The sequence below is a fragment of the Electrona antarctica genome (genome assembly GCF_951216825.1).
Source record: "Electrona antarctica genome assembly, chromosome: 19".
Classification (NCBI taxonomy): Eukaryota; Metazoa; Chordata; class Actinopteri; order Myctophiformes; family Myctophidae; genus Electrona; species Electrona antarctica.
The window spans coordinates 12,407,485-12,426,317 of NC_136800.1; the positions used below are offsets into that span (position 1 = coordinate 12,407,485).

The window sequence follows — 18,833 nt, forward strand, 5'->3', positions numbered from 1 at the left end:
CTGCCAAATCTAGTTTTGAAAGATTGTATCATGGGCTAATTTCACATTGGGATTTGGGATACGTTACTGCACGGATATAACATGCAAAAAAATAGGATATTTTGCAGATAACTATATATTTTGCAGATAACTTTTAACCCAAAGTCCACATGGGTGTTATGTATAATGTATACAAAAATGTGTCTAAAAAGTAGTGCCCAAATGAAAAATCACTTTCGTGGTTCACCTACACTTGTCATGTGTGGCTACTGCAAATCCGTCTTTCCCCACTAGATGTAGCAGTTTATTTTACTTTATGATGGGTGAAGATGGCACTGGATTGAGTTTTATTTTTATATGTCTGTTTAATACTTGCCCCTGGGCTAATGTTACAAAAACCTGAATAAAAATATTTTGAAAAGAAAAGAAAGTGTACTGGAATTTTAGACAAAATTATTTTAAATAAACACTGTTTATATGGGTGTTGCCACCAGCATTTGATAAGATTTTCTTTTAGCCTACTGCCTATCAGACCCAAAACGTAGAATATTTTGTTGTTGTTGGATAACATTTGTCCATAATGCCATAATGACAAATCACACCTGTGTGAAGTGAGCGGTGCGACTGTACCGTGTGGGGTTCCCCAGGGGGTCCCCCAACATCCAGCCCAGGGGGCCGGGAGCCTTCCTGCGTCCGAAACGGTTGAGAAATGACAGTTACTGTGTTGCAGCTTTCTGTGCTCGGACACAGATACACAGGGACACACATAGCTGCGTAATGGAGTGGAGGCACCGCTCAAAAATATTCTACATTCTCTAATTTTGTAAACTAAGTCTTGTAAACAATAATGTAACTATTGAGAGCATAACATTAAACCAAATGAACCTGTAACCGTAACGTAAGGGTTCATTTGGTTTCATTTTATATACTCAAGAGTTAAAGATCTAATAAGGGTCCATTTTACCAACTCCATCATTTAGCTGCGCCACCTGGAACCGCCACAGGGGCCACTGGTTGTCCCCGGATCACTGGTTGAGAACCACTGGTCTAGTTAGAGCTGGCTGGAAGCTGTGGACACAGTGGACTTATACCCTTGATACTATATGCTAGATATATATGATATATATATATATATATATATATATATATATATATATATATATATATATATATATATATATATATATATATATCTTCATATATATATATGAAGATATATATTGAATTATTGACATATGACCTATCACAAGATAATGACAACTCTCTCAAAATAATGACTTTAATGCTACATAGAAATAATGAGAAACCTTCTGAAAATAATGACTAAATTATGAAGCTTTCTCATTTGACTTTATGGCTTCTCTAAATGAGCAACTTTATCAAGTTGTAATTTTCTTAAGTTTCTCATTTTGTGATAGCCTACTATAGCCATGATTTTTGTTCTTGCTTAATATAAATCGCGCTGGATTAAGAGCGTCTTCTAAATGCCTAAATTGTAATTGTAATTGTATAGCCATATGTCATTATTTTGAGGCAGGCTACTTACTAGGCCTACTAGATCAGGGGTGTCCAAAGTGTGGCACGGGCGGCCTGGGGACAGATTTTATACGGCCCTCTGCTTCATAGCCTACCTGAATTGAAGTTTTTTTATTAACCTAATAACATGGGCATTTCCCAGAGTATAATTTGTCAGGATTCCTTGTTTCTGAAGGGGTAAAAAGGCTATTTATTACATGTTTTACCTTGCACATCTGGCTACATTTGCTAATGTTAGATTAACTAACTAGAATCTAGTTACTACTTACTAGATCATTTTGAGATTTATAGTTTAACAGTGGTTCTCAAGGTGGGGTCCTTGAGGAGGTTCCAGCCCAGGGGGTCCCCGCCTTGATAGGTATAGGCGCTAGTAGACAGAGTTATAGAACCAAATCTAATTCTAACTCTGAGAGTGCACAAAATACAAATAGAACCTTTTATGCTTCCACAATTGTACACTTTGAGTTGTGGCGTGGCCTAATGCTGGGACAAATTGAGGGTTCTTAACAGTAAGTCATTTAAGTCATTGTAATAGTACGTCGTTTTGTTAGCCCGTGCCGTGGTTTCTTCTAATCAAGGAGACTGTAGGCAGGAGTCACTCCGCCCTCTGAGCCTCATCACAGCCACAGGCCACCCACCCACCGGGGCTTCGCCTGCTGGGATCCTTTGCCTTTTGGTTTTATTCAGCTACCGTACTCAAATGTACGATACAGCCACGTTACTGTCAAGTTCGTAACGAAGCAAAACGTTACGATGCGATGGGGAGCAGTGGACAGACAGAGGCACGATGATAATCATTGTTGTATTTAACCGAGGGGGAACTTTAGTAAAGTTCGCGCAGTGACTCCAGTGGGATCCATGGTGGGAGAATCATGGCGACCACAGCGGCTGATGTTAGTGTGAGCAGCGGCAGCAGCGATACCTCCAGCACCGGGGAAGAGGAGAGGATGAGGCGTCTGTTCCAGACCTGCGACGGAGACGGAGACGGCTTCATCAACAGGTAAACACGGTGTGGTCGCTATCATTTGACACTCGATAGAAAGTTGTTCAGGAGGGGAAACCTTTGTTAGCAACGTGTATCCGAGAGGCAGAGCACACTAGGTAGACTTTTATGACCACGCTCTTTTTAGACATTCCAATGTCAGCTGACCCAGGACAACATTTATGAACAACAAAGTTGCCAAATATCTGCATCTGCATGATAAGTATAACAAGACTAGTGTTCCTGACCTGCATTATTAACCCCACTTCGTTTAAGTTACACCTTTGACTTGCAGCACTGCAGCAGGCAAACGTAAACAACAGGCAGCAACCGTGCAGAAAATGTTTGACAACATAGCAGGTTTTATCGTCGTGTATTAGCTGGCCATCGTTGTGCTGGACAGTGGACACACTGGCCTTGTTGTACATTAGTCTACTCCAGAATGACACTGACTGGTCAGGGTCCGGTGGATACGATTTATCCCCTATTCGTTTAGGTAGCCCCCCCCCCCCCCCCCCCCCCCCAGGTATGCATGTATTTTAATAATTCATAATCTCCATCCATCCATCCGTCTTGGTCGTGGGGGCAACAGCTCCACCAGAGTGCTCCAGACTTCCCTCTCCAGAGCAGCATTAGTGACTTCCTCCTGGGGCTCCCGATACATTCCAAGGCCAGTGAGCTGATGTGTTTCCTCCAACTGCGCCTTAATTGGTCTGCCCCGGGGTCTCCTCTCAGTGGGACGTGCCTCGAGGACCTCCCTAGGGAGACGCCCGAGGGGCATCCTAACCAGATGTCCGAACCACCTAAGCTGGCTCATTTCCAGGCGAAGAAGAAGCAGCGACTCTCTACTCCGAGTCTCTCTCGTGTGACTGAACTTCTCACCCTATCTCTAAGGGAGATGCCAGCCACCCGTTGAAGAAAACTCATTTCGGCCGTTTGTAGTTGTATTCTTTTGGTCATGACCCACACTTCATGACCATAGGTGAGAGTATGAACGAAGATTGCTCGGTAGACAGAGAGCTTTGCCTTCTGGCTCAACTCTCTTTTCGTGCGGTACAGCGACTGCAATACCGCCCCTTCTGCTCCGATTCTCATAATTCATATTTCAGAATCTCTCACAATTATAACAGTGTCCTCCTAACTAAATAATAATACCTAAAGGCATAGTAACTGTGCGCTGTGTTTACTGTTTATGGTAATATATTAATTGTTTTTACCAATCAATTCCCTCTATACCAGCCAAGGGTGGATTAGCACCTCTGAGGGCCCCTGGGCACTGAAGCTCGAAGGGCCCCACTGCACATGCATGTGCAAACATGCGTGCACATGCGTAATTGTGTCTGTTTTGTGCAGGTTTTTGGCATTTTGTGGCAGTTTTATGCCTTTATTTTGGCCTATTCCCGGCCGTCTACCTTGCAACCGGAGTGACAGCTAGGCAGTAACAAACTGTGTGTGTGTGTGTGTGTGTGTGTGTGTGTGTGTGTGTGTGTGTGTGTGTGTGTGTGTGTGTGTGTGTGTGTGTGTGTGTGTGTGTGTGTGTGTGTGTGTGTGTGTGTGTGTGTGTGTGTGTGTGTGTGTGTGGCGTGCGTCTTCTTTTCCCCACATCGCGCGCGCGTCTTCTTTTCCCCACATCGTGCGTGCGTGCGCCATCGTCTTCTTTTCCCCACATCTCTGCTATTATTGCAGCACACACTGTCTTAAATGCACACTGATCAGTCAGTTAAGATTAACCTTTTGCCTTTTTTATGAGCATTCTGTTTCTCAATTCCTCTACAAAGATATCTGACATATGGATATGCAGATTAATTAATTTTGCCACCACTCAATGTGAAGTATACTCTCCTCATGCAATGTTGATTTTCCCTGGAGTTGTCGTTGTCATAGGTGGCACCGTGGCACGTATATCATTGCCCCAAGCATAAACGAATACACATGATGTCAATCCAAAGTCAGCCAAAGTCAAAGTTGTTTATGGATGAAAACATGATCCCTTACTGTATGTTATGAACTTGTGGCCAACGTTACGTTTGGGTGTACTCTCACGCCTTTTTGTTCTTCATTTGTCTTGGTATCAGGAATGACCTCCTTATGGTCTGTCGTCAGCTCAACATGGAGGAATCGGTGGCAGATATTATGAGCCAACTAGGCGGCGATGAGCGTGGGAAGATATCCTATGAGGACTTCAGTCGCTGCCGCATGCGGCTGGTGCAGGAGATCCACAAGGAGGAGGGCAAGCTCTACCGACATGCCCAAGATCCGAACAGTAACCAGAAGCTCCTAGAACATATCATCAACAACCTGGGTCAGTATATGGCTGTAAGCAATAGAAATAACGATGAGATTTGTCACACCAGATGTGCAAATGTTTGTGCAGAGCAAGGTAGAGTGCATTATGCCATGGAGAAGAAAGTATATGGAAGAATTGTGAAGTTTATGGACAGTGTATGAGTAGAGGGACAGCAGGAAAGCTGAGCGGGGGACAATGTGCTGTAGGAGGAGACAGCCAGTAAGAAAACTGAGAGGTTTGAGACATACAGGAGGAAAGCTAAGAAGGAGACCGTGTAGTCAAAGTGGAGACAGTATAAAGTAGAAAGCTGAGGAGAGATTAGATAAAATTTGATTAGATGGGAGAGTGCAGAGAGACTGGAAAGTGAGGGTAGAAAGGCAACACAGGTCTCTGGCCGGAGTCGAACCAGGGACATTGAAGTTGAATGTGGTTGACAGACACTGTCAACTACTGTTGCAGTGCTTTTTTCAAATGTGATTTAAGGGGTAATGCCCACTTTGCTGACTTCTTTTGGCTAACTGTACCACTGACAACAATTAGAGCACGTTGTCAAGTCAATGAATGCTTGCTGATGGATAATTGTCACATTAGTGTCACTGTGATCTTGGCAAACGGCATGCCTAACAACCTGGTTCTAAATCTAAATGCATGTACGTATGTATGTAAAGTGTTAACATCTATATGTGACATTAAAATGACAGAACACGGTAAACAGCTTTAGACCTAATGAACATTTTATTACCTGTCAGCTGTGATCCAAAGGGCACAAATACTGTACATTAAGACATGGTCCAAGTCCGACTACAGCTAAAACTACACACTTAGCAGATAACCCCCACACTCTGGACCACTGATACTGTCTAGACCAGGGGTGCCCACACTTTTATGACGTGAGAGCTACTTTCAAAATCAATCGGCTCAACAAGATCTACCCACCATTGCTGAAAATAGTTTAAATATGTACCGGGGCTTTAGAATAGTGGTGCTGGCATTACATATAGGACAGATGCACTTGGAATGGGAAATAGAGGGGGAGAAATCTAATAGTTAGGGGTTTTTTGTATTTAATTTGTAATGCTACAAACGTTTGTGCACAGCAACACTGTTGAAAACAAAATATTGCATTGTGAGTTTGAGCTTACATACAGGCCCCTTTTGTCAATCAATCAAGTCACCTTTAACTCAAGTGGCAGATTCCAAAAATAGTTTTTTATATATTTAAATTAAATATCCTTTAGGGACACGTCCTGTGCTCTACCTGCACAGCCTTTGTGATCTACTGGTAGATCGCGATCTACCTTTTGGGCACCCCTGGTCTAGACTCTAGAGTAGACTACCGTCGGTCTAATGTATGAAATACATTAGACCATAATTAGACCATAACTAGACCATAATTAGACCATAACTCTTCAATACATCTCCAGTAGTTACAGTCCGGAGCTACATGAGTTGAGGGACGTGTTCCAACTGATGCATTCCTTTTCATGTTGATTTGCATCAGTGGACGCCCTGTCAACATGAAAAGACACGAAGATAAGCCATAACTTCTAAAAGTGTAAATAGTTGAGTGACAGGGTCAGATAAAACAAACAAAAAAGCATGGAAATAAATGACCAATGCTGTCAACGCTGTGACTGCAGAAGGACACAGTCAAGTGAAATGGTTTGACTTAAAATCAGAAAGTAATGAATGTATTGCACAGAACCCACACATTTCCTGATCACAGCTTGTTGGTTGTTTACAGCTGTTCCAGTGACGCAAGTGGCTAAGTGAGTGAGGAAAAGTGATTTGGTTAGACGGCAACAGCAGTGAACTGAGCAGTGATGTTTTCGTCCCTCAAATATAATTTTGCTGTCGGGCAGAAACCTTTCATCTCCATATTTTACCCTTTTTAAATTATTTTTTGTAAATTAATGTGCTACTTGATTATACTACAGTCTCACACAAGCGTTCTACAAGTGTTTTGAACTTGATCTTTGCTACTTGTTACCTTTGAATTTGAATCCTCTCCAGTTTGGGAGATATGAGGTTTCTACCCGATAGAGATAATATCATTTAGCTGTGTCTCTAATTGGCCGAGTTGTGGTCGTGTCTCAAATCCAAACCTAAACACATTTGAGAATTGAGATCAGATCCACATGCTACGTTGAGTACAGCAATTATGATCATTCCAACATGGACAAGGAGAGAGAAACTAATGTGGAAATGGCAAATGGCTCACCCTGTTCATATGCTTTCTCCATGCCTTCAGCCATTTCAGTTTCAATAATTCACAGTTCAACTTTGCAATAGACAAAACAACTTCATGCCACGATGTTCATGGAAACTGTAGTAGTACACATTATTATCAAATCTGATTGTACACATGTTTTGTGAATGAGGCCCAATTGCCTTTTCAGTGCTCAGCCCAGTGTAATCATGAATGTGAGAAAAACATTACAAACTTCACCGGCGCAGTACAGCATTTTGTCTTGACGATACAATTCGTCATGACTCATGTTGGATATCATGACCAATATATTTTGGACACCCCTAGAATAGAAATAATACAAGATCTGAAAAGGTGTCCAAATGGACATGGCCGTAGAAGGCAGCCATTAACTCCTGTGTAAAGACCTTCCATATCCAACAGTCTTTTTTCCCCCCCAAAGTTTAGTCTCAAGGTTCTGTGAGAGTTCAGTGAGGACAAAGATCCTATTCAGAAATAATTCTATTCTGCTTGGGACTTTATCACTGTCACGAACATTTTCCATTTATAGAAGCTAACTCAATCATCCTATTCCTAACTCAACTTCATTGTAGAGATTGGTGTCCGTGATCTAAATGCTATTTTAATAAATGAATACTAGTATGTGTACAAGCTATGTTGTTGTCACATAGCATGTAATACCGAAGATCCAATTATCTTATCCTCCTATTAATTATAAATGGTAAATGGTGCATTTATATAGCGCCTTTATCCAAGGCACTTTACAGAGATTGTGCATTTCATTCACCCATTCATACACCGATGGCAGCGGAAACCATGCAAGGCACCAACCAATTATTTTACCACCCTGTGTTTTCAGGCACCTTGTCAGGAGCCAGAGAGAGTTGGGAGTTTGACTCAGGAGCACGAGACCTCAGGAGTCCTGGTGTCCGGATTCATAGCCAGCAGCCTCAGAAGTCGATACTTCTCCGCAAGTTTCTGGATCACCCTGACGCTGTCCTGGAGCAGAAGGCTGCTCTCCACAAACTCCTGGCCCAGACCAGCGCTTGTGTCACGCCCATTGATAAAAACTACATGGAGCTGTCCAACACGGTGAGTAGGTCTCACAACCAACTGTCCAATATGTCTTTCAACTAATGTTGCTGTCATGCCCGGCTTCACAGCTTGTGCTCTAGTTTTTATAATCTCTGGGTGAAATGTACATTTTTCGTAGAACAAGTTGGTTAACGTATGTACACAACTTAGTAAAGTGTACATTTGTTTATTATTATTGTTTATTAAAAGGACACTTCAGGAGAGAGACGCCAATGCCTGAATATCAGCACGTGGTTGCGGGGATTGCAAGTCATTTTATTGAATCCCCCACACATTTACATCGATGTTAGACAGCGCTGTAGACAGACTCTGTCCATCTTCCGTACGCTCTCTCATCCTCTTTCCTTTCTCTGTAAGGCTACAGGCACCAGTCCCCTCCCCCTCCACTGGCTATGCTTATGTTATTTATACTCTGTTGTATGATGGTGTTGTGCACCAAAATAATACGTTAGTTATAAGTTAGACACATTGTCTAAGGCAGAAAGACGGAGACAAACGTCTCTGCCTTTCTCTCTCTTCTCTCCATCTCTGTTTCTTTGACGTATAAATTAACCTTTTCATATTATCATCAGTAGTGCATAGGATGTACAGTAGGAGACATGCGTGGTCGGAACATAAAGTAAATGCCTAGACATCCTACCTACTGAACTCATACATACAATGTACATTTGAATGAATTCAGCTGATCTTAAAAAAATCACACTTGTGTGAAGTGAGGGGCGCTCTTATCATCATACATCATCATAACCAATCACATTTGGCGTCTTCAGTTTGCTGCCCTCACTTTTGATCCTCAATATATGTACTTTGCTCAGCCAATCAAATCATCGCTATGGGGTGATCAACCAATCAAATCATCGCTATGATTCACACAAACACACCCTCATAAATCATAATAAACTGCCTATAATATACAGTTTGTCTATCTCTCGTCCCCTGCTCTCTTGTCTCTCACATGTGCGTGCACGCATGGGTTGCACACACGCATGTGCACCCCTGTGTGCTAAAAAGTCCTATGTTTTCATGAATACTGAATGAGTCCACAGACACAAGCAACAGGAAGCAACTCATTATTTAAGTGAAGTGGAAAGACATGAAGTGGAGGAGACAGACTATAGTCAAGAATAGAGCATGGAGATGAGAGACAAGAAGGAGCCTCAGTCTAGAAGAAAGACACTGAGTAGTAGTAGTAGTAGGACAATGTAAGACCTTTAGTTAACACCCTCCGCGCCATTGCCGACGATTAAAGTCAATTGAAGCCTAATTTTGATACTGACGCTTAACGCCATTGCCAACGGCCTTCGGCAATTGAGCTTTTATAGCGCGTTCGATTGCTCGAGCCAAAATGCTACTCACGTTAGCTGGTTAGCTAGCTGTGTTGTTAGCACAGCACTGGATCGCCCATCTTAGATCGTCGTCGCCATAAGAATCCATTCTATCCATTTCTTTCAATCGCCTGTATCTCCTATTCCTTGTCCCAGATGGCATTTTGGTCAAAACAGGGTTTCTTTGACGGCACAGATCTGACGATGTAGAGCTCTCCAGAGCTCCGGTCTGGATTCAGATTGTAAACAAGGCCTGCCTAGCTCCGTCTAGATTCCAAGGTTATGACTACTGCTCATGGACCGGAAATGGCGGCTTTTCAAAATAAGAGCTCAAATTAAAAAAATGCTGCATGGCGTGAATTAGATCCTAATTTTTCAATAAATGCTAGTGTTAAGGGGGATCCCCCAAATTCAGGCCCTTGATATTTGTGATATTGTCAATTGGCTAAAATGGTTTCTGAGAAATTATTATGATGGTGAAGTATTTTAGTGGAGCCATAGTAGTATTACAGTACATAAAAAATAAAATTAAGAGGCAGTTGGATGCTTACTATACTAATACTATGTTTATGTTGTCTGAAGCTACTGTTTGTTGCATGTGTGTTTTGGTAATCAATGAAGGAGCAGCATGATCTCTGGGGGCTGCTAGCATTTTACACATGGCACTAAATGTTATCATTGCCAATCTTCAAACAACACAGTTTACGTATTCACACACAAGCACCCATGTTGTTTATAATTACCAAATGTACGTGGTTCATCTGTGTGCTGAAGGCTGTTGTTGGTCTTAAAATTATGTGTGGTTTGTTACATTGCTATCTTATGTACAGTGAGGACAGTCAAAAATCATTTGCACTTAGACCAGCCCCGATCTGGTCTATCCTTAGACCAGCCCCGAGCTGGTCTATCCTTAGACCAGCCCCGAGCTGGTCTATCCTTAGACCAACCCCGAGCTGGTCATTCCTTAGACCAGCCCCGAGCTGGTCATTCCTTAGACCAACCCAGAGCTGGTCATTCCTTAGACCAGCCCAGAGCTGGTCATTCCTTAGACTAACCCCGAGCTGGTCATTCCTTAGACCAGCCCCGAGCTGGTCATTCCTTAGACCAACCCAGAGCTGGTCATTCCTTAGACCAGCCCAGAGCTGGTCATTCCTTAGACCAGCCCAGAGCTGGTCATTCCTTAGACCAACCCCGAGCTGGTCATTCCTTAGACCAGCCCCGAGCTGGTCATTCCTTAGACCAGCCCAGAGCTGGTCATTCCTTAGACCAACCCCGAGCTGGTCATTCCTTAGACCAACCCCGAGCTGGTCATTCCTTAGACCAGCCCCGAGCTGGTCATTCCTTAGACCAGCCCCGAGCTGGTCTTTCCAGCGGAGTAACAGCGCAGATTTTTCCTCACTATTTCAGCTGGTTTCACATTGAAACGACTGCTTTGAACAGTGCCTGAGTACAATTGCCCCTCCCCCACCTGTCAGCTTTCACATTAGTAATGTGAGCACTGAGTAGTAGAGTACACTTGAAGAGAAGTGGGGAGAGGGGGAGGGAGGGAGGAAGGGAGAAAGAGAGAGAGTTGTCAAATAGCTGTGAGCTTCTGTATTTTCAGTATGCTTGTTTTTCCACATTAAGTGTACTCCAGACCACCTTTCCAAGTGGATGGTACGATGTTAATCCATCCCTACACACTACACTAGTGTTCACACTAATCAAAAAACATCTGGCAAGAAGACTGGGTCCGGATCTGAGTCCCTTGTTGGTGTGAAATTGTGTGAATCAATAAACCCTTAGATGTGTGCCTGCTTATTAGGGATCGCAAATTCGCAATGCACACACACTCTGCTTCCAATAAAAATCCATCCTTCCTTATTCAACACAACACTCACGATGACATTTTAGAGGGACTCAGCATTGAGGTTCATACATTAATTAATGATCTGGGCCAGATTATTCAATAATAATAAATCACACACTCTTATCATACATCATCATACATCACATTCTGTGCGCAGGCAATCAAATATCACAAAAGTAATTCCAGCCAATCACTTTTGGCGTCTTCACTTTTCGCCCTCACTTTTATCTTCAATTTGTACTTTGCTCAGTCAATCAAATCATCGCTATGGGGTGATCAGCCAATCACAAGCCAATGTTTGTGTAAAAAAAATAGCTCCTCTACAAGCTCATGCATGCGGGCTGCAGATCGGCTATTTTTGGAGAAGAGATTTGTGCTATTTGTGCAAATATAAAATAGCTGTGATACTTATATGTAAGTGGTTATGGTGAAATAAACCATTAACACTAGTTAAAAAAGGGCAGATCGGTTAAATACTTGCCCAGGTAACTCAAAATATGTCCTCGTCTGGATGGCCCCTTAGAGTTAAATTAACTCTGAGGTTACTGAGAGTCTATGGGATTTGTGACGAGCGAGTAGGATGTAATGGCTGTTGTAAATCACAGATGATTTGTTGATTCTCTGCTTTGGAATCTGGCTGAGCTGCGAGCAGGCCGACTTTTTATGACGTAAGGAGTTTATGACTTATGGTTCTCGCCCCGCCCTACTAGTAGGAAAGAAGTAGTAGGGTGCCCGCGGGGTGGGGCATTCTCACGTTCTAATACAGCCCAAAAAACCCATTCTGGCAGCCAGCTTGGTAGCGTGACTCGTTAGTCATTAGACTACCAATCCTCCTGCTATCAAATCCCGCTGCTGTCACTATTTTTCCAACAACCGGCCGATAAAGTATAGTTTTAGACCGCGACGGAGGGGCGCCGTCTGAAGTGAACTTGTGCCACGAGAGACTCCACCAGGTGTGCTACAGCGTGCGAGTTGCAGGGAAATAATGTCAAATGATTAGTTAATGTTTTTATTTTCAAGGCATTCTTTTCACTGGTCCTGCTGTGTGTGTTCTGGTGGCCCTTATGGTTTAAAAAGTACATCCGGACCACCGGGCCATTTATATTGTCGACCCCTGCTATTGGGGTGAACCACCTTATTTCCATGTGATGTTTCGGTGAGCAAAGAGCTTTTGTTTCCCTCACACTTGTTTACTGGGGCATTTTGATGACTTACTGTATATTATACAGTACTATAATACAATCTATTATACATTTGAGAAGGTGTCCCCAAAGCCCGAACCACGAAAAGAAAGTCACCAGCTACTACGTCACTGACACGCTGCAACACGCTGCAACACACACTGCAACAACACACTAACACGTCACACACTTACCCTCCGCGTCGTTCGTTCCCTATCTCCTAATGTCGCGCCGCTCGGCCACACTCCACACCACCCGCGTAAAAACTGTCATCGCACTGCCACTAAAGCCGGCTCCCGTCCACACTCGCAAACAATATCAATATAAATAATAAACACAAACACGCCACAAGCACCGACACCCCCGCCTAATTTGTTGCCACGTCTATGAAAACAAGCCCAGAAAAAATGCCATTCAACACGCTACTTACAACTCGCTTACAATTCGCGGACCTGGCAACACTGCATCCTGTTTTCCCATTGGCTACGGTTGCTACAACACGCATTTGCACTGCATCTTGGGAGCAACACAGCTTAATGTAGGGGTCACCGATTGCTGTGCTACATCCCCCTCATGTTCTCACCACCCCCTTCGGCTACACCACACACACTAACCAACACAATTCTCCACATGCAACACAGGGCCCTTATTGGCTAGCCCCCTCACATGGCGATCCCCACGCAACAAAACACAGGCCAGCCACACACACACACCCACCCACACACACACAACGCCCACGTTCGGAAATATCGCACTGAGCGCACTGTGCAAACCTGCCGTGGTACAAGCGGGACAAACCGACGCGCATATTTGGACACGAACAACAACAACAACAACACTACACGCACACGCGCGCGCTGCAACAACACACAGCTACGTACAGTGTGTGTGTGTGTGTGTGTGCGTGCGTGCGCGGGGGGGGGGAATTGGATCGCCTCGCGATGCAGTGAAAATGCCACTACACTACACAGGGCTCGACAGTGCGACTAGGTACTCGCATTTGCGCCTTACAACATCACCGTGCGAGCTGTAACATTCACTTTGTACCACCGGTGCGACTACACAATCCGAACTTTAAAGCTACACGTTGCGCAGTTTACATCCAAAAGAATGTGTCACTCTCTCGGTTCTGCACCGCTGCTGGACAAGTACAGCACTGTCGCAGGCAGCGCAACTAATCCCCCCCCCCCCCCCCACACACCCCAGAGACGGAGGAGAGAGAAGAGAGCGAGAGAGACAGAGAGCACACACGTGAGTCCTGCAAATTATATTGACCCAATATTAATTTGTACAACCTAGCAAAGCATAAGATATGATGGTTTGGAGAATAGGCTGGTCTCTCTTTTTACAAGACATAAGCCATTGCATACAGGTTCTCAACCTTTTTAATTTCAAGGACCCCCATAACTCTGAGAGTAAAACCAAATGGACCCATAAGAGTCCCATTTGATTCCATTTGTACAGTATCAGAGTTAAACGTTATAAAAGAGTCCATTTGGTTCCATTTGTACACTCTCAGAGTTACAGACCTGTAGGGTCCACTTGGTTCCATTTGTACACTCTCAGAGTTACAGACCTATAATGGGTCCATTTGGAACCCCCTCAAGGAACCATGAGGGTCCCTGGATCACACCTTTGACAGCCACTGCTTTACATCTATACATAACTAATATAGAGCATATTTGATCCATTTATTGTTATGGATAAGAACATCAACACTACGCGCGCGCGCGCGCGCTGCAACACAAAACAGCTGCATAAAACGCGTGTCACTGTGGACTTCTGTATCTGTGGACTTCTGGATCGCAACGCGGGGCAACGCAACTCTGGGATGAGCGGGCCGAAGGCCCGCTAAATTCTAGTATAATACAATTTAAAAGTTTATACATGTATGAATTACCTTTTTCATGGGCTAAAATGTATGGATAATTGTGATGTTTTACCTCCTTTTGAGGATGATTTATGTTGTACCAAGACCATAATTACAATGTATTATGATGCGTTATTAGTGGCTACAGTTGAGTCAGTACTGCTGTACGGGTCCGAGACATGGACACTCAGTCACAGTACAGCAGGAAAAGGTGCAGGATGGAGTCTTTACAAGAATGCTACAAATAGCACTTGATGTCACATGGGCGGACTACATCAGAAACGTGAACCTATACGGAGGCCTCCCCCGGGTCACAGGCAAGGTCAGAGAGAGATGAGGTTGGCAGGGCACTGTGTCAGGCACCTGGAACTGGATGCCAGGAAACTGAACTGACTCTGTGGGAGCTAATCGAAGGTGCAGCTATTAGTGAAACGAGGCACCGAGGTGCATATCATTTTATTTGCCTTTGGATTACATATTCATTCATATTACATTCAGTTGACTTGATTTATTAGTGAAAAGTGTTTTCCACAGCACATTTCAGTGTTGACAGGTTTGTGCAAACAATGCACATATTTTATCTTTTATATATATATATATATATATATATATGTTTATATGTTTTTGGGGGGCTTGTCTGCCTTATTTTGATGGTACAGTGGTGAGACAGGAAACGGGGAGAGAGTCAGGGAATGACATGCAGCAAAGCCGCCGCCGGGCGTGGGAATCAAACCCGGGACACTGCCAGGGCTAGCTGTTACTGTTAGCATAAATCCCAGCTCCAGGTGCCACCATCAGCGTTCACTTTAAGAGAAGGAGTTTGCCCACCCTCCCCTGCGCCACACACACACACTCAACACACACACTTTGCTATCATTAGCGCAAGCGCACACTGTTTACCTCGTCGTCAGAAACGTTTACATGTCGGGAGCGATGCAGTACAAAGTCACAAATGACATCCGAACTTTGGATGAGCAGAAGATCCACCAAGGACAGCTCTCCAACATTCCGATTTATGGAGGTTTGAAAATCTTGCTTTGAATTGAGGTGAAGTTTTAACGTCCCATATTAGTAGGGGAGCCTATCACTTTCCGTGATTTTGGAATGTTAATTTTTGGAGACAGGTATATCTTGATTCTTGGGGTTACCAGAATGCCAAAAAAACATGTCTCCAATTTTTTATGTCAGGTTTAGCATGTTTAATTAGCATAATTAGCTAATAAATTGTCAAAAACGGAAATGGCAATAACTTTGCTTCTAGGTAACTTATAAAGGTGATCTAAGAGTCTGAGTCCATGTTTGTGATGTCCAGAAATGCATCTGTTACCATTGTGAAGTCATACAAGCTTTCCTAATTAGCATAATTCCCATAAATTATGCAAAAACGAGGTGAACATCAGCAAATTGCTGCATGTTTTACTTTTAGTCAACTTTGAAAGCTTCTCACAGACTCCATGTGTATGTTTACAACTCCAGGAATAATTATCATCCTATGAATAAATCATGCAACCTATTGTCTATGTAATAATTATGTAATAATCACACCAAAACCAGAAATAGCTATATTTCGTTGCTTTAAGTTAATTAATAAATGTGATCTTACAGACAGTAAGTCTGTTTGCATGTCTAGAAAATATTCTCTTTCCATAACTAGGATATGCAACCTTTCCATTATTAGCTTTATATATATATATATATCCCTCATAAAATAAAGAACAATATGAGAAATGGTCACAGAATTATCACATGATTTTTATTCTAATATTTACAGAAAGTTTTGAAAACACATTTAATTGAAGGGTCTTCGTCATCGTCAATCCCCAACAGATGTGCCTTGTTTACATTACCACACACCTCTAATCATCGGCCCTACACATCTCAGAGCAGTTCAAATTTTGAGATCGACAAGAACAATGTGATATGCACTGTGATTTCTTGCAGACACATTTTATCAGTTGGGTAATGGTGGCTGGGCCGTGGGTATCCCGTGTTGTGACTGGCACCAGTTGATCTCCCTCAGCCTCCCATCCATTTTTAGTTTCTGGTGGCATCTGTGGGTTAGGTACGTGGTCCTGATCCCATACCATTGCCTGATAATATGCATGGGTAATGGCTTGATTTAATGCTGCTTGTGTAGGTGGCAGCTTCTCGGCTTCTAATTGTTTCTTTGTGAATAACCTCCACCTGAGCTCATCAACATCCACAGGATTTGTACCGGGCTCGTACAGCTGGCAAACAAATGCTTCAATCTTTTTTGACAGTTGTACCCTTCCAGCTAAGAGTGTAACTGTCATAGATGGAATGGCATTGGTACAGGCAATGGGAAAGCCACCATGGATCAAGACATGTTCCCAGTAAGCTGACCACTCCATAGCCACACTGGACAGGAAGACCAAAGAACATAGTGAGATCCATGTAGTATTTGACCGACGCCAGGGTGGAAAGCCCCGGGCCCCTACCACTTATCATGTGGAAGACAACACACCGATAGGGAAGTGTCAGAAAAACAGTTCTTGTCAGGTATCAGCACCAAAGATGAGCTGACTGTCTTATCTTGCTAAGAAAGCCCTCCAACACTTCCAGGTGAAACCCAATGTTTTTATAATCACGTCAAGGCAGGCTGTCCACTCAAACTCTATCGATGTAAAACATCTCCACAGCGTACAGGAAGAGGCTGACACAAGGATAATCCTGCACAGCCTGGATGCTGTCCGAAGAGGGGCAACACAGCTCTACATTGAGTCCCCTGACACTGATGTCTTTGTTCTTACAATACGACGGTACCATCAGCTGTGCAAGGACATCTATTTCATCACCGGTGTGGGGAACAAAAAACGTATCATCGCTGGAGCCAGTAGTGCAGGCACTGGGTAAAACGAGGACTTCAGCCTTACCAGGGTTCCATGCCGTCTCTGGAGCTGATCAGACAGCTCCAGGGAATTTAACCTGTTGGCCAGGTCTAAACAGGTGTCCTGTGGAGGTGGTATCTGCAGTTGCTACTGTATATACTATGAGCTACAAAAAGGCTCAGTTCTGACGCAGCACGTACCTAACCCACAGATGCCACCAGCAACTGAATATGGATGGGAGGCTGAGGGAGCTCAACTGGTGCCAGTCACAACACGGGATACCCACGGGCCAGCCACCATTACCCAACTGATCAAATGTGTCTGCAAGAAATCACAGTGCATATCACATTGTTCTTGTCGATCTAAAGCATTTGAACTGCTCTGAGATGTGCATGTGTGGGGCAGATGATTAGAGGTGTGTGGTAAGCAAGGCACATCTGTTGGGGATTGACGATGACGACGAAGATGGAGACCCTTCAATTTTCAAAACTTTCTGTAAATATTAGAATAAACAATCTGATAATTCTGTGACCATTTCCCATATTGTTCTTTCTTGCGACTGCAGGTCGCCTTTAGGAAATTATGGACGGGCCTGCCCCAAAGTTATTAGTTCTCAACAGGCCCGAAAATTAAATTAGATCTCTATATGGAGCTGACCTGTTCTGACATTCCATATGTTTATCTGACCTCATCAAACCCTGTACACTCAAGACACGCTCCATATATGGCCAGTTCAGAATACATTCCATATGTTGATCTGACCCCCCATGCCAAAGCACCAGCACTCGCCCAGCAGTCTGTCATGACCCAGGCAGATATGTTGATCTGACCCCCCATTCCAAAGCACCAGCACTCGCCCAGCCCTTTAGTGCGAGGTCGCTTCTAATATTTTCTAGACATGCAAACAGACTTACACTGTCTGTAAGATCATGCGTATTAATTAACTTAAAGCAAAGAAATACAGCTATTTCTGGTTTTGGTGTGATTATTACATAATTATTACATAGACAAAAGGTTGCATGATTTATTCATAGGATGATAATTATTCCTGGAGTTGTAAACATACACTTGAAGTCTGTGAGAAGCTAAAGTAAAACATGCAGCAATTTGCTGATGTTCACCTCGTTTTTGCATAATGTATGGCAATTATGCTAATTAGGAAAGGTTGTATGACTTCACAATGGTAACAGATGAATATCTGGACATCACAAACATGGACTCAGACTCTTAGATCACCTTTATAAGTTACCTAGAAGCAAAGTTATTGCCATTTCCGTTTTTGACAATTTATTAGCTAATTATGCTAATTAAACATGCTAAACCTGACATAAAAAATTGGAGACATGTTTTTTTGGCATTCTGGTAACCCCAACAATCAAGATATACCTGTCTCCAAAAATTAACATTCCAAAATCACGGGCATCAAAATTTGATTGATAGGCTCCCCTACTATATCTGGTGGTGACGGAAGCGTTGCATAGCAACCGGACCAATGTTAAAAGCTGCCGTGGGGCTCAACCATTATATACACGTAAGCAAATGACGTCCCCTAGCGGTGGGGTCCGTATATATATATATATATATATGTATATATATATATATATATATATATATATATATATATATGGACCTGGTGCAAAAACAATTAACCACTTGGCTACCAGTGCCCCA

At 43.2% G+C, this 18,833-nt stretch overlaps 1 protein-coding gene across 1 annotated transcript in view; it reads left to right on the top strand.

Annotated features, from left to right (window-relative positions):
• The first annotated feature begins 1,590 nt into the window (after positions 1-1,590).
• Positions 1,591-18,833, top strand: part of mcc (MCC regulator of WNT signaling pathway) — an 81,039-nt gene continuing 63,796 nt past the window's right edge. Inside the window, exons 1-3 of the mRNA XM_079488957.1 lie at positions 1,591-2,515; positions 4,573-4,799; positions 7,853-8,085. Coding sequence (XP_079345083.1) covers positions 2,388-2,515; positions 4,573-4,799; positions 7,853-8,085 — 588 coding nt within the window. The 5' untranslated portion in view covers positions 1,591-2,387. The remainder of the gene's footprint in view (positions 2,516-4,572; positions 4,800-7,852; positions 8,086-18,833) is intronic.